Source organism: Eutrigla gurnardus (assembly GCF_963514095.1).
Source record: "Eutrigla gurnardus genome assembly, chromosome: 4".
NCBI lineage: Eukaryota > Metazoa > Chordata > Actinopteri > Perciformes > Triglidae > Eutrigla > Eutrigla gurnardus.
Genome location: NC_139918.1, coordinates 1,889,678 through 1,916,953, shown reverse-complemented (window position 1 = coordinate 1,916,953; position 27,276 = coordinate 1,889,678). Strand labels below are relative to the sequence as shown.

At 43.2% G+C, this 27,276-nt stretch overlaps 1 protein-coding gene across 3 annotated transcripts in view; it reads left to right on the top strand.

The window, feature by feature from the left end:
• The window catches only part of LOC311012797 (casein kinase I-like), a 56,456-nt gene that overhangs the window by 14,929 nt on the left and 14,251 nt on the right, over window positions 1-27,276 (top strand). The window contains exons 2-10 of one of the 3 annotated variants that reach the window (XM_084008502.1): window positions 12,217-13,283; window positions 14,312-14,381; window positions 18,695-18,843; window positions 18,941-19,175; window positions 19,614-19,699; window positions 21,268-21,352; window positions 23,526-23,674; window positions 25,883-25,963; window positions 26,524-26,625. In XM_084008502.1, the coding sequence (XP_083864628.1) occupies window positions 12,966-13,283; window positions 14,312-14,381; window positions 18,695-18,843; window positions 18,941-19,175; window positions 19,614-19,699; window positions 21,268-21,352; window positions 23,526-23,674; window positions 25,883-25,963; window positions 26,524-26,625 (1,275 nt within the window). In that variant the 5' untranslated portion in view covers window positions 12,217-12,965. Of the gene's footprint in view, window positions 1-12,216; window positions 13,284-14,311; window positions 14,382-18,694; window positions 18,844-18,940; window positions 19,176-19,613; window positions 19,700-21,267; window positions 21,353-23,525; window positions 23,675-25,882; window positions 25,964-26,523; window positions 26,626-27,276 lie in introns of those variants that run through there. The other 2 variants (XM_084008504.1, XM_084008503.1) reach the window with 2 other exon arrangements.

The window sequence follows — 27,276 nt, the reverse complement described above, 5'->3', positions numbered from 1 at the left end:
CTGTGCAAAATAGATGTTAAAAAGGTGAACCTGAGCAGTTTTTCAGATGTTTTAATACAGGTATGTCCAGGCAGAACATTCACATGTTGGCACCATATGTGCCATTTGACCTTTCTCAGGTACCAAATTGGAAAACGTATTATATTTCACTGATATATCACTGTGGGGTCATTCCATGTGAAAACAGCCAAAATCGGGGTATCATGTACATGACACCTCTCAGATTTTGCTGAAAAGCGGTGAAAATATGCCTTATGTTACCAAACGAGGGAATCTGAAGTTTAAGGTCAATATCTCAAATGGTTTGCCCGTGGCGTCCATTTGAATTTCAAGTGCCACACCCCTTTTTGACACATTGGAATTTCGTATTTCATTTGTTGGCATTTTTGGAGGCCCATAACTTCTGTTCTAATAGTGATAGAAGGCTGAAAATTGCTCTGTAAGTTCATTGTAATGAGTACTTAACAATTCTAAGTACTTTAGCCATCACTGAGCATAATACTAAGTTATTTCCACAATTTTCATGCTTTATCATCACTAAATTCTCCCTGATCTACATTCCAGACTTCTGGGGAAAAAAAGTCCAAAATGGTGCATTTTGACGAATAAAATTCATATTAAGGAGCTTCATAGTCAAAGGTTTTATTTCATTAAAAGAAAGAACAAATATGTATCTTTATCTGGTATAAATCTCATTAGGATCATCAAGTGCCCACGCGGTCATTTGGGGGTCCAAATATGGGGTTCCAAAAGAATCACCTCTGCCCGGGAGGGTTTTTGGACCCCCATAAAACCCCCACCAGTGTTACCATACCCTTCAAATTCATTTTGGCAAGAGCAAAGGTCCCAAATATAACAAATAATCCTGTTAAAAATAAATGTGATCATTCATCGTGGTGCTGGGAGCACCCAAAAAGTGAAAAATAATTTTGGCCGTCAAAAGAAAATTGGACTTTGGTGACCCACCTCTCACCCAAACAGTAAGGAATGTTGATTCTGCCTGAAGAATTGTGTAGTACACATTACAATGAACTTACAGAGCAATTTTCAGCCTCCTATCTCTATTAGAACATAAGTTATGGGCCTCCAAAAATGCCAACAAATGGAATTGAAATTCCAATGTGTCAAAAAGGGGTGTGGCACTTGAAATTCAAATGGACGCCACGGGCAAACCGTTTGAGATATTGACCTGAAACTTCAGATTCCTTTGTTTGGTAACATAAGGCATATTTTCACCGCTTTTCAGCAAAATCTGAGAGGTGTCATGTACATGGGTGGCTGAGTTGGCACGGAATGACCCTGTGGTTATTGATGCCATCCAAATACAACTGTTTTTTCACTCATTTTGACTGATTGGTCAATTTTGGTGATGGACACCTCTATTGACCAGTCAGGAGAATTGATGGGCGGAAGCCAAATTCACCTTAGAAACACCGATGGCAATCAGAGAGAAGTAAATCCAAAGATAGTATCTTTTTTTTCTACTCTCTGGCTGCTAGCTCGCCGAGTTTCCATCGCACAGTGATGAGACAGACATGTCTGTAATCAGAGTCTCTCTGCTTTGGAATCAGCAGACACATTAAAGTAGCTAAAGCTGTTTTGTGTGTTTACATTCCAGGGTAATTGCTTGTGGTTTTAATTGTCTTTCGTTTGGGTGGCAATGCATGATTGATGCTTTTAGCTGAGTTTGTTCCCGTCATGTTGGTGTGCTACCTGTTAGTATTGGTCTGTACTGCCCCCTTTTCACAGGTGGCTCTCGTGACAAAGAGGTTAAATAATATGTGTTGTTCAACCAACCTTATATGGTCTTCAACTATTTAACGAGAAAAAAAAATCTATTCCTTTGTATTCTTATATCAAAATCCAATATTTGAATCGTCTGGGAGAAAAAAATCTGTTGCATGCTTACACCAGTCTTGTCAGCTGTATGTGAGAGGTAGGGTTGCATCTAGGGATTCATATTTTTCATGAAAATTAGAAAATTACAATGAGAAACATTCATAAACCTATGGTTTCCCAACCTCACTGCTATATTTTATTATTTTGTGGTATTCTTTCCTGGTGGTCAGCAGTGATCAAGATAGGGCGATCAGCCGAACGGCTTCGTAATAGCGCGATGGTACTTACAGTATATCTCGTAAATGTCCCCACTAATAATGCATGGAATGTTACCAAACTTCTGCAGTAGTACACATAGGGTCCGTACTCACAAAATGAGGCATTTTAAAGTTTGTAAGTACACCAGGAGTTTATTTAAAAACAGGCATGCAAACTTGCCACCTTTCGGCGAAATTTCGCCGTTTTGAAATCAAAATGGGTCATTCTTCTGAATCGCGTAGATCCGAGGAGAAAAAAAATGGGGGGGGGGGATGAGCACGTCAACGAGTGAGTGAAACTGTGAACCTCAAAACCGTAGTCTATAGGATGTCTATGCTCAAAACTACACTCTAGTCCTATGACCTAGACCTATCACCGCCACTCTCTTCTCGTGACAACAAATGACTGACAAGAGTGACGTGTGAAGGAAGCACAATTATCACCAATCAGCAATGAGGAGGGCGAACCCCTCTCCATCTCAGCTTCTCACACAGGGCTTTGCTAGTAAAGTTAGCGAACGTCAGTTGGGATCTGAATTAGGGGTGGGGAAAAAAATCGATATTGCAATATATTGTTGTGCTCTCTGTCGCAATAAATTAATCGATACACTGACGGCAAATATCGATATTTTGGGTCTACGGGTTTTTTTAGACTCCCGTCGGTGCGTCTAAGAGTTTACGGTTCTCCGGAGCGGATCCGCGGGGGCCGCCCGCTGCCCGGTCTGATTGCCTATTTACGGACAGGATTCCGAGCGTTTAGAGGCTCACGGACTCACGGACTCTGGCATCGGGTACCCCGAGGCGGAGGAGGAGGGTCCGCCGACGTGACCCGCCGGCTCCCCGCCGGCGCTGCCCTCGTTTCCCCCGCTAGAGCAGCACCGGTTCAAAAATGAGCGTCATGCGCGAATGAAGCGGATAATCCAAAATGATCAAGCGGCGCGCGTCTCACGCGATTGTATTCGGTACAACAGTATTCACCCCTAATCTGAATTGTCGCCAGTTGGCTTTGTGACGAGTTATTTAAGGCCCCTCTATACTCTCCGATAATTGCGGAAAGGGAACAGTTTTGCCTTGTTGCGGAGGTCGTTTCATTTGACAGTTTACCCATCGAGAGTTTATCAATCCGGAGAGCTCCGCTACAGGTCGTATTTGAAAGTACCCCCATCCCCGCGCTGTTCGTACACACCCCCGTTCATAATGACAGCCTACAGGTGTACTTCTGTTTATCCAGTATGATGCCCTATCAATCGAAGTTAAGGACCATGGGACTAATTGCTTTAGTTGAATGTAAATAAAGTTATGATCACTACAGTTAATGCTTTTGAAGACCTGTGATTTTTGATTATATATATATAATCTATATATATACACATAATAGTAAAGTGAATGGAATTGAAACTGTACCTGTAAATTCATATTTTATGCTGTACAGCTGTTCTCTGCTTAATGCAAATGGGACATACTGTATATTTTATAATTTATATTTTGTATAATTTGCAACTTAATGCGTCTTATATGTTCTGATTTCAGGATGAGAGATTTAGGAGTGAAGGATGCTATTATAATAAAGCACTTTTCCGCGCATGCCGTGTGTCCATGTTACCTTGTCACCTTTTTCACCCCTAACCAGTTTGCATGCCTGTAAAAAGAACACTTGCCTGATAGCTTCTACTGCTAAAGCTACGCTGTTTGCGTAGACGGCACGTTGGTGTTTACACATTTTCTTCTTCGTTGGTGTTTAATGGCAGTCGGCGTATACCCAGCTGTTTCCGTGACGCGAGTTTCACGCCAGCGTATGAAAAAGTTTCGCCGATTTTTTTTTTTCGCCATATCATGTCAACACTTGTCGACCTGATAATATAAGCATTTATGAAGAAAAAAAATTAAGCGAAACCTTTTCATACTCTTGCGTGAAACTCGCGTCACGGAAACAGCCAGGTATACGCCGACTAAACGGGTACACGGATAATAATTCATAACCGTTTACACATCATTTCCCCTCCTCCTCGTTTATTTCTCACCAATATATACGCCTATAGTATCTGGCCCGCGAAGGAATATTTACTAGCCCGTTTAGTGCGCGGCCACAACAATCCTCACTGTGTGCCCCCGCTACTTCGTCGTGTACGCGCTTGATGTTGTTCTGATGTCCGTCCGCCTCATTGAACCACCACGATGTCGCGTTTTACGTTGAAAACTCTGAAAGTTGACACTGTATTTTGATAAACTGCTGCACTCTTCAGACTCGTGGTGTGAGCGGAACCGAACTGGAACCGGACCAACACCGGACCGGTACTTTACAATAAAAATGCGGCTGTGTGTCTCCGTTCAAAATCTGCTGCGCTCGCGCTGCCTGCTCGCACAGATCTGCTCGTATTCACATGCGCTGATGTCGAGTGTTTACCAGAAATATATGCAGACGGTGCTCCTTCAAAACAACATCAAGCCATGTTGTGTGTAGTATTATGTACAACAGTTGAGTGTAAATTATGCCAGGCAAAGTTGGTTTATAGTAACAGCACGGGATCCATGAGCAACCACTTACAATGGCTTTGTTTTAATGGGATTGGGAGGCGGTTGAATGGAAACAGAATCCTCTAGTGGTTATATGGCGCAACTGCGATAGAAAGAGATCATACATTTAAATGGGTAATAGGGTTGTCACGATACTAAAATTTTCAACTCGATACCGATACTCAGGAAAATATTCGATACTCGATACCATTTTCGATACCACAAGGATGAAAAAAAGACCCCAAAATTTAAAAGAAATATTTTTATTAACAAAAAAAATGCAAAAATAACAGGTTTCAGGTCTGAGGTAGTGCAAAAAATAAATAAATAAAATAAACTAACAATTGGAACAATATTTTGAGGTTGTAAATATTAGGCAAGCCTGATAAAAACTAAATTTACTTAAGTGTTCCTTCCTTGGCTATGCTTTATATACATAACAATAAACTAAATGACACTAGCCAAACCAGTTAACATGAACATTACACTGTTGAAATGCTGTATTCTCAGCAGCTGCACCTGTTACAAAAAAAGTCTGAAACTGAAAAGTGCACCGAATTATTCGATACTTTTGAAAATGAGTATCGTATCTGGATACAACATTTTAGTATCGATACTTTTTTGAGTTTCGATACTTTTGACAACCCTAATGGGTAACCAAGTACACGTCGGTTAGAAGCCCCGTGTACATGTGTAGAAAAATTGTAAACGTTGACACCCCTACTCCCTACATGTCTCCGCCTTTTTCCGGAATCTGAACCAACTCTGAAAAATGTGCCGTGCTTTCCTCGTCAACCTAATCGATATGGAAATAAAAGTGATTCTAGCAGCTTTGCGTTGGGAGAGAATTTTGATAACCTTTCCTTCCAATCACATTAGATATTATCTAAACAATATTCTCCGACATTTTCAACATTTCATATCGCGGACATAATCCGCAACCAGATTCTTTGCGGAGCTAGCGTTTTTGCAAACTGGAGATTTATGAAATGTTTAAGTACATTTCTGTGTTGAAATACCTGCTTATATTTACCGTTTAATATGTGAAATATGATTAAAATCATATGCCTTAGTCAACGTATTTGTGCAATATTCTTCAGAATCAGAATCAGAATTCCTTTATTGTCCCTCAACGGGGAAATTTGTTTGCCACAGCAGCCAAAAGACAGTATGTTACAAGAAACACAATAGTAATAATAACAATAGCAAAAATTAACAATATAAATTAAAAAATGTAAAAAATAGAGTAGACTTGTTATATACATATAAACATGATATTGTACAAAAATTACCAACAGTGAATTTTGTTTTTATATACAATTCACAATAAAGTATAGAGTGCAGAATGAGGTCTATTGGGAGCAGTGCTTATTGTAGAGTCTGACAGCAGCAGGAAGGAAGGACCTGCGATACCTCTCTTTCACACACTTGGGGTGTATCAGTCTATCACTGAAGGAGCTGACTAGTGCGGTGATAGTGACCTGCAGGGGGTGGGACTCCTTCACCAGCAGCGATGACAGCTTGTCCATCATCCTGCTCTCTCCCATCACCTGCACTGGGTCAAGAGGGCATCCCAGGATGGAGCTGGCCTTCTTGATAAGTTTGTCAAGTCTCTTCCTGTCTGCTGCCGAGATGCTGCTGCTCCAGCAGACTACACCATAGAAAATGGCTGATGCCACCACAGAGTCATAGGAAGTTGTCAGGAGTGCCCCCTGCACTCCAAAGGACCTGAGCTTCCTCAGCAGATGGAGTCTGCTCTGACCTTTCTTGTATGTTGCTGCAGTGTGATGAGACCAGTCCAGTTTATTGTTCAGGTGAACTCCCAGGTACTTGTAAGATGTCACCATCTCAATGTCCGTTCCTAGGATGTTCACCTGTGTGCAGGGTTGTTTGCGCCTGCGGAAATCCACCACCAGCTCTTTGGTCTTCCCGGCGTTGAGCTGGAGATGGTTCCGCTGGCACCAGTCCACAAAGTCTGTTTTAAATTATGCTTAATTTTCAACTGAAGCCACTTTATTTCTGTGCCTGGGGGCATTACACCCAAATGATAATTTGTTCATTGCACTACTTTGTGAACTACGGGAGTTGAACCCCTGTCGCCTGCACCGTAGGCGGCATTGCTAACCATTATATCACAGTGTCGCTCTGCAAGGCTGAAAATAAAGACTTATTACCTTTAGATCAATCGACTGTTTCATTCAGTTATACACATTAGATCGGGCAGTAAATGTCTGCCACGCCAACTATCGCTACTTTGCTGCAGTTACGTTGCTCTGCTTTCTCAGGATGAGCTCGTTTTCTACATAAACACTCAGTAATATCTAAAGACGCTCTCCCCGTTGCCATGGTGAATCGTAGTATCGGAGCTCCATTGATGATGGCTTTGTAGAGTCGGCAGGCACGCGCGTAACTCAGAGTTTACATACTCAGAGTAGGGCTGAGCAATTTTATCGATTCTGCGATATAAATCGATATTTTGTTTCCCAATAAAGTATCGATTTTTAAGCCGCTAGTATCGATACATGAATCCCTTTCATATCCCCCGTGTTTACCCCCCCGTTCGCTCTGCAGGAAGAGCGATTTGGTCCACCAGCCGCTAGTGTCGCTGTAGAGCAAGTTACCCGTCTAGATACTCTCTTTGCACAGACGCCGACGTCTACCTCTACCTGTTTGCGGAGTCAGAGCGAGGAGATTCAAGAAAATGGCGGCGAATATAAATCCAGCACCTTCGTGCTTAAAAGCAGACGTGTGGGAGCACTTTGGGTTTAAAAGGAAGAAGGAAAGTGACGACTTAGACAAAAGCATCGCGGTTTGCAAACTGTGTCACACAAACGTGAAATACTCGACCACCAATCTACGAGCCCACCTAAAACGTCACCATCCGGACAAGGTAATGTTAACGGAGGACCCCAAGAAGCTGCGGCGTGACCCAAAACAAACCATTAATTGTAATACTGCACTTTTCAAAGGCTTGTAAGATACAGTTTGCACTGTTTCAATAAATGGAACTAATTTTCTCAACACATCTTTGATTCATTTTGTCCAGCATTTGCAAGCTGTAGACTCTCTGTCCAGTCAGACACATATTGTGTAATTGATGTTTTTAGTTTTCAGTTCAATTAATTCAATCCAAGTAAATGGAACACTCACAAGATGTCACCAAAATCACACTGTACCTTTTAAATCTTTCAGAAAATGATGTAAGTGTATCGAATTATATCGAATCGTATCGAATCATATCGTGATATATATCATATCGTGAGCTGAATATCGTATTGTATCGTGAGATTAGTGTATCGCTACAGCCCTAACTCAGAGTTGAAAAATGGAGTACCTTACAGCACATAGGGATATCATATCTCAACACCGTCTTCCGAAATAGTTATACCTAGGGCTGGGCGATAAAACGATAAAGATACATATCGCAAAATAACTTTTCCTCGATAGAAATATGAGACACGCTCGATAAAATTTCGATAGAATTCATTCGTCCATGTTTTGACGGACATAACGCCTGGTCCACACTGGACGCGGAAGCGCCGCGGTGCGCCGGATGGCTCATGCTGCAGCATTAAAAGATCTTCAGATTCGGATATTATGTCTACTGGTATTTCATTGCCAACTCTCACCTGCACTAGACTAAACTGGTATTTCAGTTGCAACGACAGAGCCGAAAATCGCGAGCGATCCGCGCACCCCCGTTCAGACCAGACGCGTATTTCTCCGCGGCGGTCGACAAGCGCTTCTACTCAGCTGTTCATTCAGAGCTATTTTTTCCCATTAAACCCCATAAAATTAATACGCCATGTTTCTGTAACCAAGAAGTTTGTAAACTTCTTGTATTTATCCGTTCTCTCTCTCTGAGCGAGAGAAAGAGAGCGAGAGAGAGAGGGACACACACACAGACAGAGAGTGTGTATGGTAGTAGTGCAGATATACCGTTGAAATACACATTTTTTTATCTACTCTTCACATTTATTAAATGTATTGTCTCTTCCTGTTTCCCAGTGCGAGTTGAGATACACAAATATGATCGCGTTTGTCAATCGCGGTATTTTATTTTGAAAATTGCTTTTATTTTGAAAATTGACCGGATTGTTTCGTGTTTCTCCGTGTGATTTCCTGCCAGAATTGACGCGTTCACTCGCGGCACGTGCAAAAAATAGAGCAGACGCCGAAACGATCGCTTCACGGCGCGGGAGCGCCGCGCGTATTCGCGGCGCTCCGCGTCCAGTGTGAACGACACCATAGCTTAACAGGGGCGCCGAATGGAAGCGGGCTCCGCTACGCGTCTATTCGTGGCGCTTCCGCGTCCGGTGTGAACCTGGCGTAAGAATAGCCAATCATAATTAAGTAGCGCTGCACCGAACCAATCATGCTGGAATAGAGCCACGTCAAGTTAGGTTGACGCACACAGCACGCGTAATAGTAATTTGATTTATATATCGTGATATATATCGATATCGACTGATATGAAAAAAAATATTGTATCGGGATTTTTTCCCATATCGCCCAGCCCTAGTTATACCTTATTGCATTTCCAAAGTACGTGCATGATCTGAGCCTAATGCTCCACATTCTCTCCAGCATGATAGAATCACACTCAAATATTGACGTTGGGCGTGATAAAGAATCTGATCAAATTTTTTATGGAGAACTCCCTCCATATTTGCAAATTGGTGGATGTTTGATGTATTTTCCACATATTTAAGCTAAGCAGCTTAAGTTAAGCAGAGACTCTGGTGGAATGGAAGGAGGCGGCGTCTTCTCATGATGAATAATTAACTTGACAGAGGAAACAGAATTCTACTTTAAGCTTCTGATATAATCAATGAAGTTATGCTGCCGTTACTTGTGCTTAAATGTTCACAGCATCTCTCAGACAGCAACTCTGGTCTCCATTTTAGAGACTGTCCCACAATTATGACTTTCCTCATTAAAAATGTATTATTTCATCCATACGTTATTAATCAGAATGTTCATTTTTATGACTCAACCTGCCCTTTGTCCATGGATTTAATTGCAGGGATTGCATTTTACGTATGATTATGTATGATTCCATGTGGTGAATTGGTGGTGAATTGATTGATTGATAACAAAGTTTTCATGCAGCTTGAACTTCACTGTAGCTGCAGGGAATATGATTGTCAATGATCAGTCTCCTGAGAACAGCCTTATGGAAGTGAAAGACTATATGACTATTAGGGCTGGGTGATTTAGCCTAAAAATAAAATCTCAATTTTTTCAGACTAATGGACCATTTTCGATTTAAATCAATTTTTTTTTCTGTTTTTCTCTAAAGAAACTAAAAAGACCAAGGCAAAATTTAAATACATATTTTCTTTATTAACACAATCAAAATAAATGAGATTACCAAGTAGTCGAGGGCCTATGTGAACAAATCAGTTGTTCAAGAATAAAAAAGAAATAAATGAAAACCATAATACAAAAGAATGTGGAAACTGCCGTTTTATTGATGATACCTCACTGCCAGTCATCAACATTAACATAAAGTCACCAATCAAATAAATACAAAATCTAACATTTTAGACCGTCTACACGGGTACCATGTCTTTTGCAGTGTGGTATGTTATAGCGTCTGTAATGACTTTATGTCTGGTGGACACCGACTCATACGGTGTAACGCTACTGAACGCATTGCAATACACGCCGAACACGACCTGCACAACACCTCGCTCTGCTTGAGATCCTCGTTATTAAATCCAACATACCTCCAAATAATGGAGGATGATTTATGTTTTGGCACCAAATCAGATTCGGCACAGCCACCGGCCGCATTATCTTCCGCACTCGTCTCACTTTCCTTTCTTTCTTTTTGATTTCCCCGCTGCGTATGTTGCGTCTGCGTCTCAGTCTCCATCTCCTTCACTCCCGCGGCGGGAGTCCCGCCCTCGTATGTTCGTCATTGGTTGGCTTCAGCTGTGGATCCACAGCAAGCATGAAATAAGGTTTGTGGTTGGCTGGCCATAGCGGTGCATTCAAGGGCAATCGTAAAAATGAAGATTATTGTGACTGCCAGAGCTTTACATGCAGGGCGAGCGCGGGAGAAATCTATATCGTTTATATCGTTGCTTTTTCGATATTAATATCTTGAATAATCATATCTAGAAAACGATACGATATTTCGTTCAGCCCTACTAAGAACCCTTTCATGTTTCAAGGGGTTGTGAGTGAGTGTGGCGAGTCAGAGGAGTCCCTCATCTACACATTCTGCTGGATAGCTCAGTGGGTAATGGTACAGACTTTAGATTTGGAGGTTGGGGGTTAAAATCCTAGTCACAGCTAATCTTTGCCTGGGTCAACAAGATTTGCTGATGAAGGTCTTGCTTTCTTATAATTAATGGTGGTGAAAATAAATTGGTAACAGAACATTTCAGTTATAGGACTGCCATTATTTGTATGTCTGATCAGAATGTGTAAGGTAATAGACTAGTATGGTGGACCTGATGACTCCACCCAGCTAGCAGGTTAGCTCAGTCACTACTGCCAGTGACTTTAGACTGGGTGGCAGGTGTTCAAATCCCAAGATGGGCAATTATGTTGCAGTTTAATCAACAGGATCTGGAGAAGAAAAGCTTGGTTTAAAAAAAACAAACAAATAAAAAAAAAAATGGATATGAAAAGTATTTGTATCAGTAGTCACAAAGAATTGTATTTTGCACCATTATTGGTAAGTGTTATCAGGAAGTATGTCCCTGGTGACACAGGATCTTATACCCATGCTTTCAACAATCCCTGAAGACCTCTTTCTTCCAAAAACGGTTCTCTGGATCAAAATAGTTCTTACTGGAACCCTTAGCGTTACCAAGAACCCTTTTAAAACCCTATATTCGGGAAAGGGGTTTTAAAGGGTTCTCTGGATCAAAATGGTTCTTACTGGTTCCATTAGTGTTACCAAGAACCCTTAAAAAACCCTTTCTTCGGGAAAGGGTTTTTCAGAAGCAAATGGTTCCAGGTAGAACCTCAGCCCTTGTAGAAGAACCCTATTGGAACCCTTATATCTAAGAGTGTAGGAGGGGTGTCACAAGGACCGATACGATATGCAAAGCTGGTACTCGCTTTCTCCCCATCCCACAGGTACCAGATCAGAGCTTGTGTAGAGACTTGCATTCTCCTGTCGTCCCCAGGATTATCTCTGATAATGTAATGTTGTGAACAACAAAGCTGTGTCGAAATCGACGAGAGCTAATTATCGTTGGCTATTAGCTACATGGGCAGTCCTAATTGGCTAAATAACAGAGCTTGCAGCTAACTTAAGGGGTTGCTTCATCATAACGTTATGTGTTCAAACGTGATCTTGTAAATTTTCATTTTGGTATGAAGTGGAGAGGATCATGAGGGATTAATATTAAATTCTCTAAAATCAGTATCTAAGTGATAACAAAGGAGTGTTTGGAGTTTATGGGATGTATGTTCATGGGACTTATTGTTGTCTTTTTTGTTACCGGGTCTCAAAAATGTCACTGTTATTAGTATCAACTACTATATTCCTAAGAAAGTAAGTTTGCTATACATTAAGTATTGAAGTATGTTTCTACTTTCATGAAATCCTTTGAATCTTCTCTTTTTTCTGTGTGTTTTTCAGGTGGTACATTGAAACCTCGCCACACAGCATTCCTCACACCTGGAGCTCTGTAGTGGAGTGACGTACTGTGGTCTAACATTTATAGTTTCGAGTGCTCTAAAAATCAACAAACACCTATGGCAAAACATTTAAAGACTGAAGTATTCATTCACATCCGAATATCAGATGTGAGAAAGGGGAACCTCTTAAGTAGTTTCTGATCAACTGGACTCATTCCTGCTGTCGGACTCTGCTCTGTGGTTTGGTGCATGGGTGTTAGGCTGACAGCAGGCTGTTGTGATGGTGGACTGGTATGTCTGTGGCTGAAGCTAGCATAGCTTCCCAGTATAGTATAGCATGTTAGCTTATGGCTAGCCGCGTATGGTGATTGATCGGGCCATTATCCTCTTCCCCTCCATCACCACCCCCCACCCCACCCCCCCCCCAAAAAATCACCAGCTTATGCTTTCTTTCACTCTCATCGGCCCTCATCACCTTTTCTTACTACTAAGCATTCTTTGGCCCTGCCTAACGCAGCTCCAGTCCTTTTATGATCGCCACATCTGACCTTTGAGTTCATCTCTCATCTGTCCCACGGTTCAGTTCCTGCCCTCTTTAAAGTATAACCTCACACCCAGTTTAATTCACATTTTTGCCTGGCCTAGACGACCATATCGTCTGACGGTCGAGCTGCTAGGCAGTTGTTTTGGTAGTTATTTTGGTTGCATGGAATCAGCTTAACCGTGGAGAGGCCAGGCTACCACAAACTCATGGACTTTGACAAACGAGGAGTAGGGGGAGGAGGAGGAGGCGGCGGTGGTGGTGGTGGTGGTGGTGGTGGTGGAGGAGGAGGAGGAGGAGGAGGTGGTGGTGGAGGAGGAGGGAAAGGCGAGACAGAGGAGGGGAAGAGGATGCCTGGGAAGATGGGGAGTCGATCAGGACATGGTGGCCGAGGTGCCAGCTCCAACTCCGGGGTTCTGATGGTCGGGCCTAACTTCCGCGTTGGAAAGAAGATCGGCTGTGGGAACTTTGGAGAGCTGCGACTGGGAAAGAACCTGTACACCAATGAATACGTGGCTATCAAACTGGTAACACTTATTTCTCTCTACATTATTATTGGCATTGTGGGGCAGCGCACTTAATTTGGTGGGAAGGACAATTATTAATTGGAAACAATAATTAAATGCACACGTCATATAGGTGCTAGGACAGCATCATTAGAGAAAAAAGCCAAAGCCAGCACACTGCTCCATGCCACAATTTATTGACTGACAACATTTCCATCCTGCTTGGATGGTCCTCAGGTCGAAATGTTCAAAGAAAGGAAAACACACCCTTATTTCTACACGATGCACACCAATCGCCACGATAAAACGCTCATCAACCGTCAACACGTAGTGTTGTGCCCTGCCATGGAGCTTGTTTGCTGATTGGTTTGCATTATGTACAAATAAAACTATATTTCTCTTTTGTAAAAAAAACAAAACTAACTGATGAAGATGCAAGCAGGATAGAAACATGGCTAATCAATGAATTGCAACATGGAGTAGTGTGCAGGGATAACCTTTTTTCTTGAAGGACAATTATTAACTCATATTGCAGGATAATAATTAACCTCTGAAGACCTGGCGTCATCGTGGACATCACATTTTGGGTTGTCTATACCATAATACTTAATTCTGCTCAACAGGGACCCGATGTCCACATTTGTGGACACTTAGAAAAACTACATCATGTAAAAAGATGATGCTTAGTTTTTATACAATTCCCAAATAACAAAGAAAAATTTTAAATGCATACCAAAAAGAGTTCAGGTCTTAGGAGGTTAACCTTATTTTATTGAACACTTTTCAAGACAGTTACAAAGTTCCTGACATGGTTGAACCAAGATTAAATCATTTAAAGCAGACAGATCAACAAATAAGACATGGTCCAAAAGAAAGAATACAATAATTCAGACTTAAAAGGGATGTTAAACCATTATATACCCAAAACATAACAGAATTTGGGTTTGATTGCCCTGGAAAATGTGTATTAAGAATTGTGTGTTAAGTGTACTAACTCTATTGTGTGAAAGAGCTATTCTAATTAATAAAACATAACCCTCATTTTGCAGGAGCCCATCAAGTCACGGGCACCACAGCTCCACCTAGAATACCGCTTCTACAAACAGCTGGGAAGTTCAGGTGAGAACCACTGTGTTTCCTCCGTCAGGTTTTTATGTCTCCTAGCAAATAATCATTTTTTAGTTATCTTCAATGTCTTCACACTGTTTCAACTGTAACACGTGGGAGGTTCATGCTAAACACAAACCCATATGAGTTGTTAGTGCTGCAACAAACGCAAGACCACTGTGTGTTTGGGTTTGTAGCCTGACAAACTAAGTTCACAAATTGTGACTAATCATGTGGTTGATGAATCAAATTTCAATGAATCAAGAAGAAAAAAATAAGAAAATTTGTATGTATTGACATAACATTCTAGTAGTTCTAATTATAATACCTTGTCATTCAGACAACATGCAAATGTACATAAATATGTGTATGTGCAATCATTTATAGATGAGTACACTGCTCAAAAAAACGCCTTGCAGCGGTCCCGGTTGGAATCCGCCCGAGTCTCGTCCCTTTAACTCTTACGATGTCCTTCCGCAATAAAAGGCCAAACATATAACTTTAAAATAATGAATTTGTTGCTTGGATGTATTCTTATAACATGGTTTATGACAATATCCGCCTCATTCTTTCAGCTGCAATCCCGGCGGTGTAAAACGGACTTGGGAGCAAATCAAATAAATATTAGGGCCGGGACTTTAACACTAACTTTAAAAAATGGACACGTTTTAATCACACTTATTTTTGCACTGCAGAATGTTTCTCACTGGATGAGTTTCAGGCGGACCGATTTATACTGGAGCAGCAACTAGCGTTCATGACTTCAGACAACAACAAACCACAGTGAACATGAATGAGAAGCTGATGAGACCGCTTTGGTTGGCCCCGTGGATGGGACATTTTGTTATAAAAAACGAACGGATGGAGCGCGATAAGAGCATGGTTGTGTGCAAGCTATGCAACAAGGAATTTGCATGTCACCGCAGCACATCAAGCCTCAAGTATCACCTCAGTGCAAAACATATAGCAGCTAGCGTGGTAGCTAGCGTCGGAGGGTTAACCCTCGCCAACAGAGAGATGTTTTCTAATAGTCAGGGTGTCCAATGTTCTGAATGTAATTGAAAGTAAGCGAGTGTGGAGAGCGAGCGCGGCCCGACCGACAGCGGAGAGCCAGCGCGGAGAGCGTGAGAAAAGTGTCCTCCCTCTGTCTCACGCGCTCTGGTGCATCTTCACTGCTGCCTCCGGTCGGACGGAACCCGGGGGCGCGTGTCCGACAGAGCGCCGTGCACTACGGCCCGAGTCTGCTCTCTAGTGTTCAGTTTTTTATTAAAATGCTACGGTCCGTGTTAGCTTCTATGTGTGTGCTAACCACTTCACATCGGACTGCTTCAGTAACGCGGGTCAGTACAAAGCTGGCTCGACACTGACCCTCGTAAAAGGATCTGTCCCAACCAAACGGGACCCAGCAACTTCACCTGAGCCACATAGGCGAGCCATAGCGATACATCCACGTAAACATTGGCGTAAGCGGCATCCTCTCCGTCTCTCTCCAAGTAGGCGATGACAGACGGAGCTTTTAGACAGCTGAAATTCAGGACCATGGATGCGTTTGGAGCAATGCAAATAGGGATGCCCCGATACCACTTTTTTTCAACCGAGTACAACTACTAATATTTCAGTACCATGCCAATACAAAGTACTGATATGAGTACTTAAAGTCCCAGTCGGCAACATTTTTTTGATCATATTCACCAAAGCCGACACTATGCTCTGATAGAACAACATAAATCATCTGGCTTTGGAAAAAAAGCGCGTCTCTACGTGCACGTAGAGCCTGTTGTTTGTTTTGCAAAAATCGACAGCACCCGGATCATCCTGTCCAATCAGCACGCAGGGCTGTGTTCGTGCACACACAGAGCCCCTCCCCCCTCGGGTCGTACCACTATCACAGGGGGGAGGTGGAGGGAAGTAGCAACAAGCTTCCAATTCCTTGTTAAAAACCGAAACGAGGAGGTCCAAAACAACCAAGGAAAAGAAAACACCGGTGGAAAAGAAAGAAAAGAAAGATGGCGACGGTGCCCGTGATAAAACCAGAGTCAACATTGGACCCGCGTTTCAAAGGTGGCGTGATCTAAGGGATTTCAAAGGGCACGGAGTCGAGGGGCAGGAGCTCGGTGGTCGTGGAGGAGGAGCTTGGTGGTCGTGGGGGAGGAGCTTGGTGGTCGTGGGGGAGAAGTTGTGAGAGTTGTAAACATTCAAAATCTGACAGAGTGCCCTCGATCCACCGGACTTGCCGACTGGGACTTTAATACAGACAGACAGACAGACAGACAGACAGACAGACAGACAGACCCATCCATCCATCCACCCACCCATCCATCCATCCCAAGCTGGGAAATTAGAGTTCTAATACCATTACAGTTCTAACAATAACGTTAAAAACTTAAATTAAACAAACCAAACTCAATCCTCTTAAAGTGGACCAACAGAAAAGGGACTCTTTAAATTTCTATTTGTGTTCACATTGTCGGTTAATTAGAAAGAGGACAGAAGAGTTCTGTTTGTGGTCCACCTCAGGTCTGACGGGGCCTCAGTCCTGGTCTGTTCACACTATAGTTCCAACCTTCATCACTCTGTTGGTCGATGCTTTTCCCTTCAGTGACATGATGAGCTTTTTCATTCCATCTAAAATATCTATTTTATATTAGGGATGCACCGAATATTCGGCCACCAAAATACTTTTACACCGAAAATACACGGCAGAAACAGAAAGTTGTGATGCCGCAAACAAAAACCGCAGCCAGCGCACGCTTGTCTGGATAAGTGCCAACATGTCTGTGGTGTTGACGTTTCACTGAGATCTATTCGGATCCTCTGCACTTCCTCGGGACTGTGCTTGATCCGCGTTAGAAAGATCATTACTTGGATGTGGGATTAAAGCAGCGCGCACGAGAAATGATCCAGGCGCGATGGATGCGGAGTCCCCACTTGGAGAGGGAGAAGCACACAGTGCAGGAGAAGGAGAGCAGAGCGCAGAAAAAAGGACTCGTCTGTCTGGACCAGATGAGGGGCATATACCCTCGTTGTCTGATATGTTCGATGAGACATTAAACATTTTATTTTGATTTGTATTATATACTGTGCGATATTGTAATGTCAGTGCTAAATAAATATTTTCAGACTTTTGTAATTGATTTATTCTTTGAATTGCAATGCCTTGATTTTAGTGAGGTTAGTACACAGTCATAGCCATAAATGCAATGGTTCTAATAATTGGAATATTAATTTATTTCGGTGTTTCGGTTTTCGGCCTTATTTTGTATTTATGTGAAAACATCTCCTTCAAACAACTCACCAGAAACTTCATTTTACAAGATTACATTCAAACACATTGTGATGGCGTCAAAAATATTGCCCAATGCTATTTGTTAGTGAATAGAGCCTGAACGCATCATAGTGTAACTCAATGCGGGGCGGGACTAGATAAGCCTTGGCTTCTCCCGCTTTCCCTTTCGGCCATGTGTATTTAACTATTTGAACAAAAATGTGTGATGATGCTGATTTAACGGACATGCCCGAAATAAATAAATGCAACCTCCATGAACGTGGTTAGCTGCTAGCTCCATTATTTAGCCAACCAGGAACTGGCGTCTCCTGACGACCTCAACACGTATTTGCTGTTCACATTATGGATTGGCATTAGAAAGCGTTAATGCCGGTAATCAATTCACTGACAAATAAACTGGACACACACACTACCCTGCTACATCCACAGCTGTAACTCTCTCTCTGCTGCAGCTGCTGATAAATGATGATGTAACATGTTTGTCCATCAGGTGATGGTTGCAGCTGGTTATTAGGCTCCATGCTGAGAGGTTAACGTCACGCTGCTGCAGTGGTGTGGCTGCCAACGCATCTTAGTGGTTTTATGAGGCCGCGTGTTTATTGATTGTTCCATCTTTGTTATTTTATCATTTGTTGTTGGTACTAGTGGAAACACTGTGGCACCTATTCATTTTGAAAATGCAATAACCAATTTCAAACATTGTTTAGTCAGGGACGGACTAGTGATGTGTCGGCTGGCTCCCACTCTCAGCAGCATTCCAACCAAAACCAAACGTCTCTTGTGTTTTCTCTTTGACAGTGTTGGCAGCACTTCACTTGATTGACAATTTGGATTAGGATACAGCACCACCATGTCGGCACAATGCCCTTATATTTTCCAGAAATCCGGTCCGAGTGCAATGCTTGTTGGTTCTATGAACTTTGATGAGTTTTGTTGAGAAGTTGATGGATACAGCCCACTCTGTTCTGTAGTTGTGGATACAGGAAGAACTCTGTGTTTATACATAAATGTGTTCTGACTGTCCTATCTGTCCATGTAGAGGGTGTACCCCAGGTCTTTTACTTTGGACCATGTGGTAAATACAATGCTATGGTTCTGGAGCTACTGGGACCCAGCTTAGAAGATCTATTTGACCTCTGTGACCGGACCTTTTCTCTAAAGACTGTACTCATGATAGCCATACAACTGGTAAGACACATGAAAAAACAATTTTTAATCCCAAAACAACTTGAAGTTTATTGTTTGATCACTTAGCTCTGCCTTTTCTGTTCTGTCCTTTCCTTAGATAACCCGTATGGAGTTTGTCCACACCAGAAGCCTGATCTATCGAGACGTGAAGCCTGAAAACTTCCTGGTGGGCAGACCTGGCTCCAAACGGCAGCACACCATCCACATCATTGACTTTGGCCTGGCAAAAGAATACATAGACCCAGAGACCAAAAAGCACATCCCATACAGAGAACACAAGAGTCTGACTGGAACTGCCAGATATATGAGCATCAATACACATCTGGGGAAAGGTGAGCTGCTCTCTCCTGCTATATCAAACCGTGTGAAAAGGTCTTGTAGTTACAGTTCGTATTTTTGTCCTAAGTTCCAGTTGCTCACGTTTACACACCAGACTGGTGAACTGCTTCTCCTTGGTGGTTCCCGGCATGGTGGAACCAGAGAGAGCATGACGTGTAAGGCAACAGTGTTGGTGGGAGGGTGACATTTGAAATGCGCTTCGGAAATACAATTACCCCTAGTGTACCAAATCAGCAATGGCAGGTGAATTGAGAGTTGAGTTCCTTTTGCTCGTCATGCACATGTACACGACTCTTAAGTGCAAGTGGAGTTGCTGTGCATCACAAACAACGCATCGATGCATACAACGGCGGCCATCCTACTTGATTAGCAGGCTCAACCCAACTCGCATGCTTGAGAGCAATTCAAGCCTTTGCTGTTGTGTGTTTCAGAGCAAAGCCGGCGGGATGACCTGGAAGCTCTGGGCCACATGTTCATGTACTTCCTGCGAGGTAGCCTACCCTGGCAGGGACTCAAGGTGAGGTGCCGTCCATGTGTTCACCAGTGCAGCCGAGGCAGCTCTTCAGATATCGTTCAGTTTTTCTTCATCTTCACTTCTTTGCTCTCCGGTGCGGCTTTGAGGAGGTAGAGCAGCGTGCCACTGCGGTTCCATTAAGTTTTCTACAGTTGCGTCTCAGCCTGCATGCTCTGAACGCTGAAGTCCGATTTCACGATGTGAAACTGCTGAGCAGAATCCACGCTGCTACTAGCAGGACGCTACTGAGACAGCAGTCCTTGGAAAGCCACCCAAATGAATGGTTCACTTTGCTTTCACTCACGATGTATAGCAGCCTCCTTCATTGCTGAGTTGGTCTGGTGCAACAGAGGAGTGACATTACCACACGATTGTTTGCGGGTGAATGCTTCCTGATTCCGTCGGGTTTACGGTGATCTTCAGCATGTGGTATCTTCTCTCCGTGTGCCGGGCGTGATCCGGCAAGAAAAACACTGATAAAAACTATAAATAATATAACTCGTATAGTCTGAAACATGATATTATATGTGCATCCCATGCTTTAAACTCTCCTGACATTTCAATTACCCCGATTCACCTCCGTCATGATCAAATGTAAGTGCTCACTGCTGTTTGCGATTATGGTGTTTAAATTACATATTTATTCCACATATTTGTCAGTTGGGTCTAAAAAGAAAAGCGAGCACAACGAGCAGAAAAACACACACACACACAAAGAGACAGGGTTGAGCACTACAGGAACCAGCAGCGCTGTAGAATGGCTTGTTGACCTGCGCAGAGAAAGATGCTTCTGCTGTGAACAGCCAGATTAACAGCTGACCTATCGGACGCCTGAGGCCGTTCCCGCGTCAGTGTGAAGCCAGCGTTGGAGAGCCGCCTCGCCAGCGTAGCTACAGTTACCACAGTAACCTATGCAGATAGGTGGATGACATCCGGGGACACTAATCCAAACTGATCTCTTGCAAATAACCATCCAACCTGTCTTGTAAATGTGATTTGAGACACAGATGAGATTCATCTGCAGTCTGAACGTAGTCTATGTTCACACCAAACACCAAGGAAATCAAACAGCGTCCTGTCTGACAGAGATGCTCGATGAATTTAATCAAGTTATATTCACTGTGAATAGCAAGCCACACATCAGCTGGTTTACTACAGCGGTATGAACCCCAAACACTTATTTTGTTGTGATTTCATGACAATAAACATATAAAAAGGATGCGTTACTACACTGTAGCTGCTCTCGGCATACATGAAGCAGCAACATTGTGGTTTGTACCATAGGCAGTCTGGTTTATACTTGTAGTTTTGTTGGCTCTCTGTACAGATGTGAGCGACTTTCATAGAGCTACTATGGATGAGGAGAATCCCAAAGCTGATAGGCTTTCGCCTCACAGCGCCATCCAAATTCTTTGCTGAAGTTGAAATGCTTGAATGCTTTGCGTTCGGTGTGAACACACCTTTAAGAGACACATGATTTAATGATAATACTACTACTCTCACAACTTCCCGCTAAAATTGCATGTTTTTCCCTTCACTGCCTTCTAAATTCTCCCATGTCTCTTCATTAGGCCGACACTCTGAAAGAGCGTTATCAGAAGATAGGAGACACAAAGAGAGACACGCCAATAGAGGTCCTCTGTGAAAGCTTTCCAGGTTCGTACACACACACACACACACACACACACACACACACACAGCTAGGGCTGGACGATTATGGAAAAAATAATAAACACGATTATTCATTGATTTCAAAAAAAGTATTTATTGAGCCACCAAAACTCAACTTTAAATATAACTTTTAGGAAAAACAACCAGAAATAAATTAGTAACAAGTAAAAATGTAAAATAATATATTTAATAATATGTATAAATAATAATAAAAAATAGCAATAAAAAAACAATAAATAAAAATATATACCCAGTGCACTCAGACTGTTCTCCCTGCAGTTTGCTTCCTACAAACTGAGGTTTTTGGCAGGAACACAAGTCTTTTCACTTCAGGCTTCAGTGATGAACGAATAATAGCAACACCAATGTAAAAACAATAAATACAAATTAGGGATGCTATGATCGATCGGCCGCCGATCGTTATCGGCCCAAATGGACCCTAAACAGGTTGATCGGTGATCGGTCAAAGTGCCCATCAGAAAAGCCAATTGCATATTTATATATTTTTTTTACCTGAGACTGTTTTTCTGCGCCTGACACAGGGTGGGAATGCGAGCCGCGCAGGTGAAGTATCAACATCACATGCAAGAAGAACATCAACCGTTCGTCAGCTTAATTACAGCCTCCCGAGTGGAGCTGAGCGAGCGGGCAGTGGAAACACACAGCGGCATTTTTATTATAAAAGTAGCGGTCTGGTTCCACTCTGGTCCCACTCACACCACGAGTCTGAAGCCCAAGCCCGACCCAGAATCCCGCTGTGTCCTACACAGTCATCAACAGTATGTTCAGTCATAAAACGGCTCGATTATTATTATAATTATTATTATTATTTTTCTCCCATCCATTCTGTGATCGGTGATCGGTATCGGCCGATTTATGATTCCTGTGATCGGTGATCGGATTGGCCCCCAAAAATGCTGATCGGAGCATCCCTACTACAAATAAATAATATTCGGCGGTGGAGACATCTTTTTCAACTTCAGTGACTGATGTTGACCGGTGTCTTGAAGCCTGGTTGCTAACTGTACTGATAGAGCACATGTCCTCAGCTAGCATGAAGGTCACAGCCTCTGTTATTGCTCACTGTCGCCGGACGCCGGTGGGATACGGAGCGGCATCCTAAAAAGTGTCCTCAATGGAGGGTTGGGTGGCGGTGGCTGAAGTTGATGCTCTTGCGCTTTTTGGGGTCTTTTGCTCCTTCAATACTTTGTCGTAGACCGTTTATGGCTGAACTTTAAATGGTTAAATACATTTGTCGCGTTGCCCTGGGTTGCCGACACGACGGCATGACAAACGTTGCAAACATCTCCTTCTGCTCCACGTCCGACGATTTGAAGCGAAACTTTCTTTAAAACTAAAGGCTGCTTTTCTGCCATGTTGTCAATCACTCGTTCCACAATGATCCACTCACTCACTGCTGCAGCTGCCGGCACACAGGTGCGTTCACTGTGCTTTCACAGCGCGGTAATTTGCACACACGCCGCACGGCGGCACATTGATTGCTTTTCTTTGATTACATTGTTTTCATGATCGTGAGAAGCCAAAATCGCGATCAAAATTCAATTAATCGTCCAGCCCTAACACACACACACACACACACACACACACACACACACACACACACAATGACACACGCACACACACACACACACACACAAAGACACGCACGCGCACAGACACACACACACGCACAGACACACACACACAGACACACAGACGCACGCACACGCACAGACACACACGCACGCACACACACACACAGACACACACACACACACACACACACAACAATGTGTTTCTAGTGTTTCTATGCAACTGTTGAATATGTGATCAGTTTAGCATATGTTGATCAAATTGTGTATTTGTGTCTGTGCGTGTGTGTGTGTGTGTGTGTGTGTGTGTGTGTCTGTGCGTGTGTGTGTGTGTGTGTGTGTGTGTGTGTGTCTGTGTGTGTGTGTGTGTGTGTGTGTGTGTGTCTCTCTGTGTGTGTGTGTGTGTGTGTGCGTCTGTGTGTGTCTGTGTGTCTGTGTGTGTCTGTGTGTGTCTGTGTGTGCGTGTGTGTGTCTCTGTGTGTGTGTGTGTGTGTGTGTGTGTGTGTGTGTGTGCGTGTGTGTCTGTGTGTGTGTCTGTGTGTGTGTGCGTGTGTCTGTGTGAACAGAAGAGATGGCCACTTACCTGCGGTACGTGCGTCGGCTGGACTTCTTCGAGAAGCCGGATTACGACTACCTGAGGAAACTCTTCACGGACCTCTTTGACAGAAACGGATACATCTTCGACTACCAGTACGACTGGACTGGAAAGCCACTGGTTAGTGTGCAGTGGTTGTTTGTGCTGAACACACGCCATTAGCTGTGTGAGCTGAACTTACTGCTGGGTTTAGGGCAGGGTTCATTCTGAGTGAAACAATCATCTGGCAGATCAATTAGAGCATCACAAGTCTCAGTCCTGGATCCTTGCTTGAACCGGAAGTCATTCTGGTCCATCTTGAAGGCCGTCTCGAAGCTTTAATTTGAGTCCAAATCTATTCAATTTTATGTGTAGTGTCATCACAACAGCGGTTATCTCAGGACACTTTACACAGAGATGAGGACTATCACACTCAGGATTTTCAGGAGCCAATTAATTTCCCAACATCACCAGGATTAGAGTCACAGCACCACCTAGTGGAGACAAAACACTGCCGTAACAGTAGTAGCATTAACAGTAGTGGTGGTATTAACAGAAGCAATAGTATCAACAGTAGTAGTCCATGGCAGCAGGCACAGCCACGCCGAGATGGATCCATCCCAACCCCGTCGCCGTAGACCAGAAAGCAGGAGTAGTTGAGCAGTCACACAGCGGGCAGGTGGAGCTAGATATGTTTCCAGCGTCAGGCCAGTTAGCAGTCTGCATCGGTCAGGACCTCAGTGGACTCTGCTGGAGTCTTTAACAACCGACAAGCCCCCACATTGGAGATCAAGTAGAAATCTGTCTTCTGCATCATTTATCATCATTTCTATTCAGTGTATAAGTGTCAGGTTTGATATGAGTTACGTAATCTCAATTCTCCACCAAACATTTAGACATATAAATAATGTCCAGCGGGTAGTAAGCAACGAAATCACAATCATAGTAGGGCTGAACGATATGGACAAAATTTCATATCTCGATATTCATCCCAGATATCTCGATATCGATATGATACGATATGACTACGGGTTCGGTGAAAACCAAATATTTTTCAGAAAAATAAAAACATCATAATACAAAAGAATGTGGAAACTGCAGTTTTATTGATGATAACTCACTGCCAGTCATCAACATTAACATAAAGTCACCAATCAAATAAAAAATCTAACATTTTAGACCGTCTACACGGGTACCATGACTTTTGCAGTGTGGTATGTTATAGCGTCTGTAATGTATTTATGTCTGGTGGATGCCGACGGTGTAACACTACTGAACACGTTGCAAGACACGCCGAACACGACCTGCACAACACCTCGCTCTGGTTGACATCCTCGTTATTAAATCCAACATACCTCCAAATAATGGAGGATGATTTATGTTTTGGTACCAAATCAGAATCGGCACAGCCACCGGCCGCATTATCTTCCGCACTCGTCTCACTTTGCTTTCTTTCTTTTTGATTTCCCCGCTGCGTATGTTGCGTCTGCGTCTCATTCTACGTCTCCTTCACTCCCGTGGCGGGAGTCCCGCCCTCGTATGTTTGTCATTGGTTGGCTTCAGCTGTCGATCCACAGCAAGCGTGAAGTAAGGTTTGTGGTTGGCTGGCCATAGCGGTGCATTCAAGGGCAATCGTAAAAATGAAGTTTATTGTGACTGCCAGAGCTTTACATGCAGGGCGAGCGCGGGGGAAATCTATATCGTTTATATCGTTGCTTTTTCGATATTAATATCTTGAATGTTCATATCTAGATATAGATACGATAACAATATATCGTTCAGCCCTAAATCATAGTATCAAAAATGAGCCTACAGACGAATGAGGATGAAAAAATAGGAACGTATTCTGCCAGTAGAAATGGAATCAATTTACACAGTATAAATACACAATCCAGGTTATTATTTGCATGCAGGTGTTAAACCAAACGCTGCTAGCTGCGCGATGAGCCATTATCTGAAACTCCTCCCATGATGCTTGAAAGGGAAGTGTCATGTCTTCTCTCCATGCTGGGAGGGACAGAATGAGGGGAGGGAAACCTGGATGCAACATTAATTTCCCTCATCTCCAGAATGTCAAAGAGAAGTTTACGCTGCTTTGTCGTCTCTACTCCGTTGGAGGTGAGCAGACAACAGTGTTGAAGTTCCAGTTCTGAGAGCTTTCAGCTGTGGTTTGAACTTTTGAGTGTTTTCAATAACAAAGTGTTTATTGTCCACGTCTCCTCGTGTACAACAGTGTTATCAATAAGATCAATAATTGTGGATTTGAAGGCCACGTGAAAAAATATAACGTAACCAAATGTGGATGCCCTTCCTCTGATCTCATGTTGACCTCACTTCCTGTGTGTTTAGCCCACTCCGATTGGTCCAGTGGCCAGTGAGACTCCACTTCAGATGAGCAACCGAGAGAAAACGCCACAAACCAAAAACCAGGTACGCGCTCACTCAGAAGAAATCCGTGACACGACAGTTCCAGTCTATATCACGACACGTTTCCCACACTGATGCCGCTGCTTATTTTCTGCTGAGCGGTTTGTTTATACATGATATCCCTTTTTTCACTGTAGTCCAGGTTAACAAAGGTTGACCTGCAGATCCATGTGGGTCTTAAAGGATTTGAGGCAGGTGAAGTTGACAGAAAATAGCCCACCCTCTTCCCATTTTGCATGGGGCTTCCACATGTGCACAATCTCCTGTTGCACTCTTACTGACTTCTGAACTCACTATTTCTTTTCTCTTTTCTCATTCTTTTCTCTCTGACTGACACATTCATCACCCGCCACTCCACTTTCCACCTGCCCTGTTTTCCCACTTCTCCCTCGCTATTTCTGCTTTTCCTTTTTCTCTTTTGCACCCCGTCTCTTCCCCTTTCCATGATGAGCCTCCTCTTCCATCTTACCTTTCCTTTTCACCTTTTCCCTTCTCTGCCACCACCTCCTCTTCCTCTCCATCCCTTCTTGTTTCTCCTGCGACCGACTTCCTGTCTCCTCTAGTCTCCAGAGGGCAAAGGCAGTGAGTCACAGCCCACTCCAATGACCAATCGAGAGCTGCTGGGCTCCCATCTCACTGCTGATAGGCTGGGCGGGTCTGTCCAGGTACTGAGAGGAAAAGTTAGCTGTGCTGGCTTCTTGTCTGTCTGCCTACCTGTCTATCTGTCTGCCTGCATGACCTTTCTTTGAGACAGAGCAGGGCTGACCTCAAGTCTGTTTCCTCCAAACCTCCATAATTCCCTAAATGAAAGCCTACATGTATCCACCTTAGGTTTGTACAGCAGTGTGTCCCATTCAAACAGTGGAGACTTCCTGTAAGGGGACAGAAGGTTGTCACCTGGCTTCTCTTTTGACAGCAGAGACGCCACAATGTAGGCTGACCAGTGAAAGGGAAAAGAAGCTGGCTTTCATAATGTCTGGAGTAACCGAGAGAAACCATTCCATATATACAGTACACTCTGTGTGTGACATAGGAGTTTAGTGAAGAATAGTTCAACTTTTGTTTTTCTTTGGGTTCTTGTAAATCCAGGGTTGCACTAAACACAACACATGCCATTGTTCCCATTTAATTGTATGGTATTCAACTAGTGGGGATTTGGCTTATGCTCAAACCGCAGGGCAGAAGTCAATGTGGTGTAGCAAATGTATGTGATATAATCCAGAACATGTTAGAATTCTGAGCCACTGCTAGTTTTCTTATGTTAGCTGACATTAACTGCACAAGGTAAACGCATGCATCACAGCAGCAGGGACGGC